Raw genomic sequence first — 15,544 nt, 5'->3', positions numbered from 1 at the left:
GATGAGAGAGCTTGTCTGATGAGATTACAGTTTTCTGCAGTGCTGGGACAGCCTGAAGGATCTTTCTGCGCCGAACTGCTGCCCAGGTGGCCCTCAGTGCCATGAGTCAAAAATCCCGGGGAAGGCGATAAGCCCCACAGTCAGATGATACGAGGTCAATGTGGTCATCATCGCTTGAATCTCCCAGTTTCGGGAAATTCGGCATCCAGGAAGGATAGGCGTATGAAAGCATAATACCAGGCATTAATGGATATTAGATGGGGCGATATGTCAAAAAACGCGTTATCGTGCTTGCAGGGATCGACCACCTGCTGCGGCATGTCGATCCGGGTTCTCATCTCTTCCCCTTTGTCGGCATTTTTACGCACTCGAAAATTTGAAATGATCACAGGGTCGTGAAACGGCAGACTCCCGATAATCCAAGCTCGATTGTCAAACTGCCAGACCGAATCTCCCAGGGGCCCAAGCTCCTTTAGCGACGTGCATAATACCGGTCTGAGGTGCAGTAAGCAAGGCCCAGGATTCGAAACACACGATCACATCACATACGAGCGGGGGAAGCTATCAAGCACACAAAGAGCAGGATCCGGAGCTACGTAATGGGCCCAAGCCGATCAGATTGAAAGCCTCCAAAATCGACGAGCTCAGCAAACCTACAAAACTGGCATGGAATCTGCTTAAAATGGTGGAGCGGCCATGAAGTCTTGTCTGTTGGATGTTATGGATTCCGATAGGTCGAGGAAATGCGCCCCCAGGGACCCCTTCGCTATTTTGCCGATGCAACAGAACGAACTGCTACGGTGCTCCGGAGTGTGCTCGGGTAAAGGGGGCTTTTCTTTTTTTCTTTTTCTTCCTTTTTTTTGCCCATCAAGATGGGAATTCCAAGCTTGTATTGGTTGAACTGAGTTGCTGTAGGCGCCGAGGGATCAGCGGTTTCACGATGTGATTGGCGGACGAGGTGATGAAAGGTGCAGGATGGACAACGCCTGCACGGATGCCCCTCATCACATTCTCTTGTCTCAGCACACGCTTCTGCTCTGCTACTGGCTCCAGCTCCTGACGTTCCCGCATCGAATCGTTTCCGCGCAGACTAGTAGCCCTGGTTGCATGCGATTATTGACGGAGAAATAAATGGGCAAATAATGAATTGTTCTCAGGAATAGCGCAGCAGAAGGTGCCCCTCCCATGACATCTGTCATTGTCCAACGGCGGCCATTGTTTTTTCTGGCTTCTGAAGAAGGTCGCATTAGGGCCATGGCTCTCGACCCGAAAACGTGGGCAAAGTCTGGAGATCGACATCTGCCGCAGGAGTTTCTTCATCGTGCCTCCAGATGTGCGCAGACCCACTCTCCCGGTTTAGCCTTGACGATGCTGATGGTTCCCGCCTGTGATTCGGGAGTCTTCTGCATCGATCTAAACCCCTAAATCCCTTTTGCGGTGTTGTTTCTGCATGCTCGTTGGTGCGCTACCGCAGACCAGGAGCCACGCACCCAGCCACCCAAAAGGCTCGATCCCACCATTTCCGCTAATGATGTGATGCTCTGGATGGCTCTGGGTGGCTCTGGGTTTGGGCTACGGGACCGTGGATTCTTCCTATCGTCCAGGCTGCTCAGCGTATGGTCAGTTGCGAAATGAAACGCCCTGCTCAGATCCAGGGCGCCAATCCCGATTGCTCGATGGCTGGAGATTCTGATCGTCTGCAAAGGGCCCTCTCGGGGCCGACCTTTTGGCTGCTATCCAGCCTGTAAGGCCGCAGGGTTCTTTATGTTCTTCCGGCATAAGCGCATTCTAAATCCTGGTCTCCGCAGTGCCAGAGTCGCGCCAGCGGTTTGATATTCCAGTATATAGTATAGACATATACGCACACACCCCCCTGCTCTCCACTCCACGCCCTGTCACAAAACTTAAGCCCCTCCGACCGCGCTAAGATTTGGGATGTGATAGAACGTGCGAGTCTGGCATTCCTCTTCTTACCCCTGCTCTTGTACTTGCATCTTCATTATTTTCAACCCCCGGTCGGTCCGCGTAGCCACCGTCTCGCCTGGTCGCATATCTCGTACACGTTGTCCTTTTTCTTAATAGGGCCTGGATCATCGCCACAGCTAACCTGACTTTCCTTTTGCTGGCTGGCACTAAATTTCTCGGCGTTCCCCAAAGTTTCCAAATGCCTGGCACCATCCTGACAGCGCCTTCTTTGCCTTGATCGGTTCATTGGGTCGTGACCGATTAGTACTAGGTAGCCTCTTTCCTGGAAAGAGCTTGGTCAGGTTAGTAGGACCATTCTGTTCTTTTTTTTTTTCTTCCTCTCTTTTCTTTTCTTTACTTTTTTCTGGTCTCTTTGAAACTACCTCGTGGGTTTGCGGAGATCCCCAGCCCTTGAATACCCAACTGGCCGGAATCTAGAGCACGCGGATAAGCTCGACGAAGGTCATGTGCAGAAGATATTTGTTTTTCAAAAAATAGATTTGTTCATTTTTTGGGAGAACAACCGGCGACAATGAGCTTAACACAAAACAGGAGCTTGTTACCAGCAGCGCGACCCTCCAAGACCGTCAAAGCAATGGCACCACCACAAGTACAGACTTCGGAGCCTCGCTTCGAGCCCTGCGCAGCAACCGCTTCACTATTTCTTTATACGCAGGGACCGAAAATTTTATGCCTGCACCACGATACACTAGCCGTCGAGCGTCGATTCACGAGTCACTCAGAGGACATTGACTTCATAGCGGTGGATAATGTCAGCGAGCGCGGAGCCGGAAGGCTGGTTGTCAGCTACGACGTCGGACAAACGGCAATAGTCTGGGATATTTTTACCGGCACAGAGATCTCTCGCTTCGCCTCGTTCGAGCACCTACGGGTTGCATCGTGGATGCGCAATGGCAATGTCGCATTTGGTACGGATGACTGCAGCCAATCGAATTGTTCGATCACTGACAGGGATATCTATAGGCAGCGGAAAAGGCGAGGTGATTCTTTTCGAGCCGTCAACCTCAGAGCATATCTCGGCGCGTACAATCTTCGACCCTATTACGGCACTGGCTCCAGCTCAAGATTGCCGCACTTACGCGATTGGGTATGTTTAAACAACTTGGTTGGTTACTAGAATGCTCACAGGCTTAATTTTGATCAGGTATCAAAATGGATCGATCCTGATCGCAACTCTCCTACCTCAATTTACTATCCTCCATACCCTAACCACCTCTCGCGGACCCTCGCCAATCATCTCGATCGCCTGGCATGCATCCTCTTCAAAACAAAAGTCAGACATGTTGGCCACTCAAGCTTCAAATGGAGATCTGAGAGTATGGAGTGTATCCAAACCCCCTGGTAAAGAGCCTCCACGGGTGACTCGGGAATTGAAACGCTCGGATTCGACATCCGCTGATCCCAAGTGGATGGCATGGTCTAAGAATGGAAGGATCGTGCAATACTTGGAAGGGTACGTGGAGAAAGCACTACAGCTCCCCTATATAGCTCGCTGACCGTTTATCTGCTAGGGAAACTTGGGCTTGGGACGTTCGGACAAAACACGTTACCTGCGAGCCAATTCCAACGATAGACGGGGTCCGAGGATTGGCCAACCATGGCCCAACTGCGACGCTCTTTACTATCGGTCCCAATCATACTGTCCAACAGTACGATGTAGACGGCCCAGCAATGGTTGCTAATGTGCAGCATGTACCCTCCAGTTCAAGATCGTTAGTCTCCGGCGATGGGCGACGAACAGCATCACCACGGCGTCTTCAAGATGCACCAGATATCCGAGAATCGAGCCGAAGACGAACGCCATATGACTCAAATGTGGTAGACAGCGTGAAACAGGCCAGAGCCGATCTTATAAGCCCTGCTTCTTCAAGAAGCCGAACTGAATCCGTTAGCTCAAAGGCGTCCTCTGGAAGATATAAAATTACGCCCTTTTCTCCCCCCAGTCGATCGGGTCGGAGTGGCACAACCTTCTCCTTGACGTCCGGCGATCATGATACACCGCAACCATCGGCAGGCTTTCCTTATGCATCATCAGTTTCCATGTCTTCTGTAAAGAGCTCTCGCGCAGCGTCTCGACTGAGGAATGAAGTTCAAATGAGTCCCGCTGAGAAAAACATAGTGGATCTCTTCCCGTTTACTCGGGCACGTTTGAACGATGTACCATATAAGTCGCAACCCCCATTTGATGAGTCAAATTTGACACCAGAGGACCTACGACAGCAAATGCTAAGCGTGGTATTTGGCTGGGAAGGTGATATCCAGGATTTGATCCGAGATGAGTGTATGCTTCTCGTTCATCATGAGCCGTCTTATCACACATACTAACTTCATTTCTAGTGAGTCGCCACGCGCTTGGAAGCCAGAGTGCTATTCTGTTGGCGCAGTGGCTCGGAGAAAATGATTCCGACCAGATGGCTTCATTGGTTTGTGCCGGGCCGGCTACAACATACGATTGGATGCTGCTAGCTATGAGCCAGATGAGTGGGCAAGCGCCTGCGAACAAAGTTGGGCAGGCATTTGTACAAAAGATGCTCGAGATCGGAGATGTCCATACTGCGGCTTCGATATTACTCGGTCTGGGTGACAGCAACGATGCTATCGAGGTTTACGTATCCCGCAATCATTTCATGGAAGCCATTCTTATGACATGCCTGGTCATGCCAACGGACTGGCAGCGGCAGTCATACCTAGTCCGACGGTGGGGAGAGTATGTGGTGTCACATTCGCAGCAACAGCTTGCCATTCGCTGTTTCATGTGTACTGGTGCCGAGCCTTCAGAGCCGTGGACGTCGCCAGCCGCCCAACAAGCTGCCTCTTTTGCGGAGGTGATTCGGGGGAAATCACCACTGGCATCCCCCGATCCTATGCAGCAGAACAGCTCCCTTCTTATGCCTCCTCACCATCGTCCCTCATCTGCTTCCAACCAAAAACCCGCTGGAAAGGGCCCTTCTCTCAAGTTAATCACATCTTTCGAAACACAACCGAACCAGCGATTCCGATTCCCAGGCCTAAAGTCAGATGACCGAACTCCAACCAATGCTCCCGGTGTCACGCCTATTGCGGAATCTGCTGTTGCCGATTCGGCATTGTCTCCTGGTGGTCTCGGATCTTGGAAGCTTAATAACATCCAGAGCCTCAACCAGGCCATGACCTCGCGGACTAACACTCCTGCATTCAACCGTCGTCGTCTTCCATCAATAGGAGAAACTCCAGTTGACTCTCAACCTCCAAGTTTCTCTCGTTCTGGCTCATACAACAACACCAGTGCTTATGGTTCAACCTCAGAAAACGAAGAGACGAGTGGACACGAGCAGAGTCAAGATGAGCGAGAGCTTGGTCCTTTATTATCAGCTACAGCGTACACCCCTGTTCACGACTCCATGAAGCCAAGCCCGCAAACTGCTGTTCAAGGCACCGACAAATTCGCGTCCATTAAAGGTCTCCCATCACCCGCTCCTGGGGTATTCGAGGCGTTGAAAGATCACCCCGATATTCGAAATGGCTCACGTGTCAGAAAACCTGACGGGCTTCAAATCGAGTTGGTAGAGACGAAGGAAATCGCTCTCCCAAAGGATGATAGGCCCGATCTGATTACCAGTGCAAAGAGCCTGAACAGCTACGCTTCTACTAAGAGCCCCAGTGTCAGCGGTCGTAGCATCGACCAGTACATCAGCAGCCTAGATGAAGCGAACTTCCATTCCAAGAAGCACCGCGGCCACCGCACCCACGGCCGTAGCAGAAAGAATACTGACGAGCACGGCAGCCAGAGTTCACGCGCCCAACACACTCGCGATGTATCTCAAGAGACTACCCGGGGACGGAACGAACGACGCTACATTCAGCCCTCGAAGCGGTCTCCCTCGTCACCAGTGCCCATGTCCCCTGATGAAGTGGCTCGATACCACGCAGGAGAATCTGCCAAACTAGAGGCCCCGCGCGCGAAGTCCTCAGGTCGCGCTCGAAGCAGCAGCAAAATGCGGAAACCGAGTTCGCGCAGCCGTCAACGCTCTAGAAGCCGACACACCGCGAGCCGTGTCGCCTTGGATGCCCGGGGCGAAGCGTTGACCGCGAAGGTTCTTTCGCACGATCACCATCCTCGCCCCTCCCCATGTCCCTCCCCATGACGTTGCCTACGCATGAGCCTGCTTCAGAGGGCGTTGACGATCCTCTTCGGATCGTTGGCCAAAACCGGGAACGACTGCGTTCCAACCCTCGCAGCGTGAGTCGCCGGCGCGCCGGAAGTCGTGCTGGTAGGGAAACGGGCTCAAGGCGCGGTGGATCCCCTGAGCCAAGGCATAAGGTGACACACAGTCAGCCGGAAATTCGACCGCCCCCTGACCTGGAATGCCCTGCGCCCCGACCTGAGGTACTGGAGCAACTCAGCGGCAAGGTCTTTGGACAAGAAAATGACGTCTTGAGCAGCAAAGCATTTGGCCAGGAGCCCCAACTCAGCAGCAAGGCTTTTGACCACGAGGAACAGCTAAGCAGCAGGGCTTTTGATCAAGAACCTCAGTTGAGTAGCAAGGCTTTTGGCCAGGAGGAACAATTGAGCAGCAAGGCATTCGGCCAAGACGAGCAGCTTAGCAGTAGGGCATATGGCCAGGAAGAGCAATTGAGCAGCAAAGCATTTGGTCAGGAGCCCCAACTCAGCAGCAAGGCTTTTGGTCAGGAGGAACAGCTAAGCAGCAGGACATTCGACCAAGAGCCTCAGTTGAGTAGCAAGGCGTTCGGTCAGGAAGAACAACTGAGCAGCAAGGCGTTCGGCCAAGAAGAGCAATTGAATTCGAGGGCATTTGGACAAGAAGATGTCTTGAGCAGCAAAACTTTCCAAGGTAATGTTTTCGACAATGCAAGCTACCGAAAGAGGTCCGACTCAGCCGCCCATGATACCCAAGAAGAACTCTCCCCTTCCACGCCATTTGTCAGTCTCGCCGAAAAGAAGAGAAGAGAGCTGGCCGCAGCTGAACTTGAAGCTCGTCGCCTCTCTCTCGCGCGTAACCCTTCGGCTCCCAATATCCCGTTCCCGGGCGAGCTGCAATCTGGACGGAGCCCTATCGAGAGTCCCGTATTACAGGGAGGCTCATACTTCCCGCGTGTTTCGTCTCGAAGCATGATTCCTCCCGCTAAAACCTCACCTGAATACCATAGTGGCTCGGACTCTAGCTCCTCCCGATCTGGTCGGTCTGGTCCACCGATTGGACTACCTGCGACCCCTCGAGCAATGCGCCACCCCAAGTATGGTGGCCGTGTCCGCGACGAGCGCCCACCATCTGTCCCTGCTGTCTCATCATACAGTGGCAACAGCTTCGGTGATAGCCGTAACATGACGGAGGTTGCCGAAAGGATCGGACGATCTATGTCCGTCCCTATGCCAGAGGGTCAACTCCACGCCCGCGCCAACCAAGCTCCAAATCAAATGCCAGATGGGCTGCCCATGCACCCCCATTTCAAGCCTAATCTACCCCCGGAGCCGCTCCAACTCGCGTGTCCGCCAAATGGGCCACCGACGCACGAGTTCGGGCGGTTATATCTCCCCCAGCGTGTCGGTGAGCATCGAAGAAACCATCGAGAACGCGATGCAGCAAAGACATGCGCCTCACGTAGACGTTCCTCCACCTCCACCTCCTCCTCCCATTCTCCCTGAATTACAGCATCTCAATACCCCTCCACCTCCTCCACCGCTTCCCATGCTGTCTGATACTACGTCGCCCCGGCAATCGTCTGCCACCATCGATGTCGCTTTCGACAACGAAGACATGGGTCGCTTACTACCACGTGCAATGACTGCCGCTCCCACCATCCATGTGAATGTCGCCGAAAATAGCAAGAGCAGTAAACGCTCTTCCTTCGAGCATCGTCGCAATCGCAGCTCAAATGAGAGCTTCACGAACAAGCTGCGCAGCCTGACTCGCATGCGCGGTAATAGCCGCAGCGTCGAGCCATGGGGAGGCCCTGACCCAGATGCGCAGTATGAGACTTTGGGTTCGGGGACATATAACCCTGGTCAGATCTAATGCATGCTTGATCAGCCACTCATTCCATGATTATCTTGCTCTTCTTCTTCTTCTTCTTCTTCTTTTTCTTCTTCTCATGTTCTTTGGTGTCCTACTTTTGGCACATTCATTTGCATTGCATCATGTTTTTCATGTCGCTCTGATACTTCGAGTTATGCTATTTATGGGTTCTGATTTTATCCTTTTGACGTTTAGCGAATTGCTATTTTGATTCCCCCCACCCCCCTTCCTTTTACATTCTAATACCCTCACTTTCCCCGGTGCTCATTCTACATCCGTTGCGCGCATTTTCAAGTGTGTTTCTACCATACCAGACCATGTCCCCAGAAGTTTCCTTGCCGTGTGTTCTCTTCTAAACATTGCTTTGCATAGTTTTTGCAGTTCAAGCAGGCCACTCGGTCATTCTCAACTCTCGTTCATAGTCTCGTCTCTTTCGTGTCGTCATACCAGAACTACGGAATCAAGAATATCGCCTGCAAAGGCTAATCGGCGTCAGAACAAAAGAATCTTCTGGGAATCGGACAGGACATCAGTCCATTTGTAGTTGTATTGTACAAAGTGCCAGATAGCGCTAAACACCACTTATGACCACCAGCCTTTCTGCGATGACCCGTCATTCGAAGCATTCCGCTCAGCGTCGAGAAGACGATCAAATTCCGCCTGTGCCTGCTCCCTGTCACGGTTCTTCTCGGTCTCATACCGATCCTGAGCGCTGGCAGGCGCATCGCTAGAATCTACCGGCTGGGGTGCAGACCTCTGAGGTTTGTTTTGCTGACGAATGCGAGCCCAGGCACTACCAGTCGAGGAGCCAGAGTCGGTGATACTTGTACCTCTGAACTCCTTGGCCGTAGGGCTAGCATCATCGTCACCAAAGAAATCAGATCCCGAGCTCTGCTGGGGCGCTTGCTGAGGTGTCGAGTTGTAGGCCGGGGGTTGCCAGGCATTGTCGGAAGACTGCTGTTCAGAATCCGAGCCGTAAGAAATGTCTTGGTACTGTGCATAATCGTTGAAGCCCTGCGGAGCAACCTCGCCCGCAGTCGAACCACCGTCGTCCTTTGAGAGGGAAACCGGTGACCCCGAGCTCAGAGATTCTATTATGCGGTCTCTGAGATTGTTATGGCGAAATGGATAGCGGCGGTCTGCGGCCGACAAGATCTTCTTCCGAGTATCAATGCCCTCCTGTCGCGCTGCGCGATTATCCGTTTCTTGATATGCAATGTCCCTCAGCCGCGGGTCCGTAAGCATGTGGTTCAAAAAGAAGTAGCTCCCTAGCATTCCAAAGCCGATCGTCGAAGCCGTGACTCCAAAGAAAAGCTTGAAGCCGGTCGTGAACAGCTGCCGCATCAAGTCAGGCCGGGGGAGGCCCCACAGAGCCCTGAAATGGTCGGTCATTGTAATGCCAGGCGGCAGCTTTGCCCGTCGTCGGTAGTAGAGCCAGGCAGTTGTGACGCCGAATCCCACGGGTTTTCCCAAGTCGGTCCAATAGAGCTTGGTCGTGTCGGCCGCGGTGAATGCGTCGAACTCGTCTTGGGTGATTGGCCGCCCTTCGATCGCCCACACGGCGTCAGCACGCGAAAGGACTTGCCTTGCAACGGCGTGCTTCCAGACAATGCCCGAAAAGGGATTCAGCCCTCGTGATACTATGTTCCGGGTCACTGCAAACTCCGGTCGGAAAACAAGGTGGGAAAGATCGGGCATGGTGTAGCCTCCGGCGTTGGCTTTTTCCCCTTGTGATGATGGCAGTGGGCCCCCTGCTTGGGGTGAGACCCCTTCTTCTGCCAGCGCATTATCCAGCACCATTATGCGTGTTGATGGGGTGAACTGGAGGTGTTGGCTCGCGTGCGCGGAGTCGAGCTTCGCAGGTGTTGTTCGGAGCTCCTGCATGACGTGTGATGACTAAGCTATAGTTGGAAGGCCCTGGTCAAATACAGGGAAGAGAATTCTTACTAGGATATCCATTATGAAGGAAACTTGAGATTCGTTGCACTATTATAATCACTATACTTTGGCAAGTAGGTCTACCACTTCTCAATGTAAGGCCTCAGGTCCAACTCGAACGCGAATGTAGTCCGTGGTTGAGTATGCAAATACCAGTAGGAATCCGCAATCTGAAGGGAAAAGAACGTTAGGAAATGATATCTCTAGGCATTGCGGAAGGTTCAAGAGAGAAATTTACCGCATCAGGGCTCAGCTTTGCATCTTCATGGGGAAAGACGTAACCCTTGGTGCGTGGGATATCAATAACTCCATCGATGATAGCATGGGATACATGAACACCCTGAGGGCCAAACTCCCTAGCGAGCGATTGCGCAAGCGCTCTCAAAGCAAATTTCCCAGCTGCAAATGGCGAGAACTGGGCTGATCCTTTCACACTAGCCGTCGCGCCAGTAAAGATCAAGGTCGGGGGATGGGGTGTTTGGCCCTTGCCCTTGAGAAGGAGAGGCAGGGTGTGCTTAGCAAAGTAGAAACCACCCTTACTGTGAAGTGGTATTAGCATAGAGCTCTCCCTATCCTTTCTACTTCTGAAAATGCAACTTACGCCTGCGAATCGATGGCTGTCGAGAACTGCTCATCGGTTAACTCTAGGAAGGGTTTCTTAACAAAACCGCCAGAGGGATTGAAGACTGCTGCCCCAGCCGCGGTTCCGGGGAATTCTTTCTCGATCTGCGCAAAGGCAGCCTTGACGCTATTCGCATCGGACACATCCGCACTGATACCAATGGCCTTGCCGCCGCCAGCGTTGATTTCCTTGACAATAGGTTCATAGTTATCCGGATTCCGTGAGAGAAGCACAACGGAATACGTCTGGGCGAAACGTCTGGCAATAGATGCACCCTGTACATGGTTAGAGATGGAGTACAAAAGCAGCACTTAGACGTACAGTGCCAGGCCCAACGCCGGCGATGATTGCAAGAGCCTTGGAAGCCATAGTGTGTCACTCGAATGTATAGAACAAGTTATGTAGTAGGTCGGCGTTCGGCGGGGGAAGAGGCGTTAAAATAGAGCGGCGTCTCGGCCTTTGCGCGCAATTGCTTAGAAACGCTGCGGGGATTGATCATCACATCATGTCGTCAAATGATATCATCTCCCGATGATGGGACTGGTACCATTCAATTTGTTTACTTTTCTGATTATGATATCCTCTGCTGCCGTTCGGATAGTTGAGTAATAGTCCATGAAAAATGGCCAGCTCCTCATGATCATGTTGGTGTACAAGGCTGCCTGAGGCGTGGGTGCGCTTATCGATAAGCCGACAATTTTCCCAAACCGCCTCTCGAGTCGCATTTCCTAATCTACCGAATCACCACGAGATGGATAATTCGGACGCTCTGCTGAGCGACCTTTGCTCTATATGGTACGCAGTATCCCAAATCTAATACATATGACAATACCAGGAGGAAAAAAACACTAACACGGTGAACCACTCAGCCACATCAATCCCCCGAAGTACCGCTGTCCGCGTTGCTCAACTCGCACCTGCTCTCTCCCCTGCATAAAACGGCACAAGCTGTGGTCTCAATGCTCCGGTGTGCGAGACCCAGCTGCGTACCTGCGGCGTAGCGAGCTAGCAACAGAGTCCGCCTTCGATCGCGACTTCAACTTCATCACCGGCATCGAGCGCTCGCTAGAACGCGCCGAGAGAGATGCTGAGAATCGTGGCATTGATCTTGGACGAGATCAGGTCAACGAGGCGGGGAATGGTGATGCCACAGAGTCTGGGTCCTCCCGCAAGAGAAAACACCCCCAGCAGGGCCTAGTCAAGGGAGAAGCTGGGTTCTTGCGCGGCGCGGAGTCGGGCCAGGTTACTGTGATCAGAGCGCCGAGGGGGATGACGAGAAACAAGCAAAATGGATCGCGCTGGCATCCAAAGTACGTTTATGTCGGCATTGCTATGGAACTATTGATGCTAACTCCGAGTCTTTGTTTAGACATAAGTGCCTTAGTTGGACAGTTGAATGGGTCTCTACAACCAAAGGAAAGACTCTGCATAATTGCCTCGAAACTTGCTCGATTGCGGAGGCTTACGATCGTGCATTTCCCGTTCCGAGGTCAGAACGATTACACCTCGGCAAACAAACAGCGGATGAGAAAGACGAAGCGAGGGGCGAAGAGAAGGGCGAAGAGAAGGGCGAAGAGAAGGGCGAAGCGAAGGGCGAAGCGAAGGGCGAAGCGAAGGGCGACGTGGTCCCTAAGGCAGAGCCGGCAGGCGGTACTCGGATAGCTTCAAGGGAGGAAGCAGACACCATCGACTCAGCAGACGTGCAACCAGCCGAGCCAGTCAGCTCATTAGCGGCGGAGGAACCACCAGATGAAACACCTGAGACCACCGAAGACATACCCGCGGATTTTCCTGTCGCTTCTCATCGAGGGATGCATTTCTACCTTCACCGTCCTCGAACAGCTACAAAGAAGCCGGTGCTAGTACCGTTACCGCCATCAAAAACATTGGCCGCGGCCCTTCGGAAACGGACAGTACTTGAATTTCCAACGATCTACACCCTATCAGAATCTCCCGACCAGTTGGCTGCACAGAAGGATTCATCGCAGTTCATTTTGGAGGACGATTTCATGCTAAATATTGGCCCAGAAGCCGCGAAGGAATTGGCCGAGTCTGAAGAGACTGGAACGGACTCTGATGCTTCGGAGCTTCCTGGGAACGTAGCGGATCTGCAAGAGCTGGATGAGAAGAAAGTACTAGAGGTCTTGAAACAGGATCTGTTTGAATCAGAAGCGTAAAAGGGCTTACAGTGCTCCTGGATTGAGATAAACTCATCTGAGGCACGGCTTTCACATTTGTACTATATGGAGCGTTGATTGTCAGTATTTGCATCGCGAAGCAGAGTCATCACAACACAATCTTATCCTTATTCGAGTTGAGTGACCATAATCAAGAGCAATCACTCTATGCCGGCATCTGTACCGGAAGCGTACACTTCGCGGGTCGATTACAAGGATGACCTGCGTCGCACGAGTTGGGAAAACTCAGGATATAAAGGCTGGCAGCAAGGCGATTCGGTCCGCAGACGGTATCGGGTCTCGAAAAATACGATGCGAGCGAATTGAGACGGTTTTCAAATACTCAATGGATGGCACAGGTTCCCTGTTCCATCAATGAGTCAATCAATTGATCACAGAGATCGGATAAAACTCAAACCCAGACCTAAACAATCCGAAATGCAGAGGTAGGGGTATTCAACTAAATCACAAGAACCAAACTCCAAAAAATGCTATGCAGATCCCAGAGCATGCAAAAGTCGCTAGAAAACGCAGCAGAAAAACAAAAATTATCAAAATCAACTCCCAAAACCCCACGTAAAGGCAGCAGATGCAAGCATATGTATAAGTGAAGAAAACATTTGATACCGATCGTCCAAAAGGCCTCGGCCTGGGACGATTTAGACCACCCACCTGACAACAGCATTATCTTGTTAGCGTTGTCGCGCACGATGGCAGAGAATCGCCGCCATAGCCTTAATATGAGGCTTCGGTTGATACGGTAATCGGTCTATCCCTGTCGGGAAAAGACATATGCCCTGGCCGTAGCCAGAATCACTTGGGAGGAAGCCCCAGGTAATGCAGATAATAGATGGATTGAGCAAAGATTTATCCATGCCCTCAAGAGGTCGAACTGTCGGAATCCGAAGCAGTGGGGGGAACACCTTGAAGAGAGCTTGTGTGACTCTTGCTAAAATTATTGCCCGCGGAAGTAACCGGCTGGGTAGGAACGGTGTTAGGCACAGTTGCAACTTCCGACACAGGGTCAGCAGCTTTCTCAAAAGACTTGCTGGCCTTGGAGTCGGTTGGTGACATATTGAGCTTCTCCGATCTACTAGGCTTGAGCTTGAGTCGTCCTTGCTCGAGAGCACGCAAGACAGTGCCGATGTCATCTGGGTCAATGGAGCGTAGCTTGAGCATGGCATCCTCTGAAACATCAGCAAATGGGTTCCACCCCAGCTTGTCGTACTCCTCGGCAGAAGTTGAGGACTTTGATTCAATTGATGGACCGGTGATCAGGCGTTGTAAGAAACTGTCAGAAACGCTGGGCCGGCGCGGCATTTTGACCGGCTTCGATTTGTTGCTGGTGCTGTTGGAAGCAACGTCATCTTGCTGACGTTTGGGAGGACGAGACATCATGTGGGCATTGGGCCCCTCCCCCACTTCGTTCCGAATCTTGTAATATACCAGACCGAGCGTAGCAGCCAGGGCTTGATGGGCTGCATCGGGATACTGGACAACAGCCTCAGATCGGGTCATGTTAAAGGCACTATCACTGGCATCACTTGAATCACTATCATCACAGAAGATGTCTGTAGGTTGCATTCGAGACCAGCTTTGGTAACCTTCAAGTTGGTAGAACTCGGCGAGTTCAACTAAGCGGTGGACTGTTGGGGGGGGGGATGTCAGATGCTGAAGACTTATCCAGGTGCACTGATTCCTGGTGAGTATTTCCTGGCTTACCTCGACTTCGTTTCTTGAGACACCAGAATCGCCAGACAGTCCGAGGGAAGTAGGTAGGATATTCGAGAGAGCCGTCATCCAAGATGACAGGGACAGGTGTGATGGGAGCGTGGACAGTTTGGGCGAGAGAGTTGAAGCGAACACGATCCGACTGTCTCATGTGGGACTGGAGAGAATCGATACGCGAGTTAACCCGGCTTTCCATGGAATTCAGTTGATGGGATAGTTTGTGTTCAAGAGTGATAAGATCGGTACGGAGTTGGTTGGTGGCAGTCTGAAGCTTGCTGATATCAATACGAGATGCACAAATATCAGACTTCATCTGGGCTGTATCGGTGTAGAGCTGGTCCAATGTCTTCTGCATCCGATCCACATCTCCACGTAAAAACACAGTCTCCGTACCGGACTGGCCGATACTCGACTTCAACTGGAAGATACTACTCCGGATCTGGTCCACATCAGTCCGAAGGGCCACCACGTTCAGATCAATCCGATGAGAGATGGCGCTGTGGTTGGCGAATTCGCGGCGGATGTGATCATCCTCACGGTTCCGGCGGTCGACATAGCCATCCTTGGTCAGGACTGAGGATTCGAAGTTCAAGGACGCGGGAGTCCAGTTGGTTCATGCGGTCATGGAGCTGGGTGAGAGAAAGTTCAGAGCCGGGCGGTGTGGTCTCGCGTCGAACGGAGAGCCGAGGGCTTGACATGGAGAGAGAAGCGCTGGAGGTACAAGAGAGACTCCTCTCCAAAGAAGTCATGGTGGACATTGTGGGTCGTAGTTATGATGGCGGGTTCCTTGTATGAGGAAGCGGTATTCTTAGACTAAGTCCATCGCGGTGGTGTAGACAATTCTGGTGAGGGCGGAGGGTTGGGAGAGGAGAAGATTGAGACCGACGAAAGGGCAGGGGCGGCAAGGCCGGGTGACACACCCTGACACTCCCCTGACCACAAACCACCGCCAGTTGGTCAGTTGGCATCTTACATTCCGCCTCACCCACCGGTCTGTCTTACCGGCAAATGACTCCAATTTGATCATATTCATGTTGCTCTAGCTCTACTAATCTCTCAGTTCTGTCTGTTCCATC

At 52.2% G+C, this 15,544-nt stretch overlaps 6 protein-coding genes across 6 annotated transcripts; 2 read left to right on the top strand and 4 right to left on the bottom strand.

Annotated features, from left to right (window-relative positions):
* Positions 1-867: 867 nt before the first annotated feature.
* Positions 868-1,071, bottom strand: N7468_001423 (uncharacterized protein; the record flags this gene model as incomplete). Its single annotated transcript, XM_058470720.1, has 1 exon — positions 868-1,071. One exon carries the CDS (start codon positions 1,069-1,071, stop codon positions 868-870), a length of 204 nt encoding a protein of 67 aa, XP_058333861.1.
* A 1,426-nt stretch (positions 1,072-2,497) lies between these two features.
* Positions 2,498-8,000, top strand: N7468_001422 (WD40 repeat domain-containing protein; the record flags this gene model as incomplete). Its single annotated transcript, XM_058470719.1, has 7 exons — positions 2,498-2,894; positions 2,950-3,073; positions 3,131-3,439; positions 3,498-4,267; positions 4,324-6,059; positions 6,128-7,532; positions 7,591-8,000. 7 exons carry the CDS (start codon positions 2,498-2,500, stop codon positions 7,998-8,000), a joined length of 5,151 nt encoding a protein of 1,716 aa, XP_058333860.1.
* Positions 8,001-8,582: 582 nt separating this feature from the next.
* Positions 8,583-9,884, bottom strand: N7468_001421 (putative endo-1,3(4)-beta-glucanase; the record flags this gene model as incomplete). The annotated part of the gene is made up of 1 exon (XM_058470718.1): positions 8,583-9,884. One exon carries the CDS (start codon positions 9,882-9,884, stop codon positions 8,583-8,585), a length of 1,302 nt encoding a protein of 433 aa, XP_058333859.1.
* A 134-nt stretch (positions 9,885-10,018) lies between these two features.
* N7468_001420 (oxidoreductase, short chain dehydrogenase/reductase family) lies at positions 10,019-10,929 on the bottom strand (the record flags this gene model as incomplete). Its single annotated transcript, XM_058470717.1, has 4 exons — positions 10,019-10,108; positions 10,177-10,477; positions 10,540-10,835; positions 10,882-10,929. 4 exons carry the CDS (start codon positions 10,927-10,929, stop codon positions 10,019-10,021), a joined length of 735 nt encoding a protein of 244 aa, XP_058333858.1.
* Positions 10,930-11,311: 382 nt separating this feature from the next.
* N7468_001419 (zinc finger HIT domain-containing protein) lies at positions 11,312-12,737 on the top strand (the record flags this gene model as incomplete). The annotated part of the gene is made up of 3 exons (XM_058470716.1): positions 11,312-11,355; positions 11,430-11,870; positions 11,930-12,737. The coding sequence occupies 3 exons, from the start codon at positions 11,312-11,314 to the stop codon at positions 12,735-12,737; spliced, it is 1,293 nt and encodes a 430-aa protein (XP_058333857.1).
* An 879-nt stretch (positions 12,738-13,616) lies between these two features.
* Positions 13,617-15,226, bottom strand: N7468_001418 (uncharacterized protein; the record flags this gene model as incomplete). The annotated part of the gene is made up of 3 exons (XM_058470715.1): positions 13,617-14,383; positions 14,460-15,030; positions 15,065-15,226. 3 exons carry the CDS (start codon positions 15,224-15,226, stop codon positions 13,617-13,619), a joined length of 1,500 nt encoding a protein of 499 aa, XP_058333856.1.
* Positions 15,227-15,544: the final 318 nt, after the last annotated feature.

Source organism: Penicillium chermesinum, assembly GCF_028974085.1.
Source record: "Penicillium chermesinum strain IBT 19713 chromosome Unknown utg000002l:1.0-5270490.0:1.0-5274688.0, whole genome shotgun sequence".
NCBI lineage: Eukaryota > Fungi > Ascomycota > Eurotiomycetes > Eurotiales > Aspergillaceae > Penicillium > Penicillium chermesinum.
Note: the sequence above shows the minus strand (reverse complement) of the source record. Positions and strands in the feature narration are given on the sequence as shown.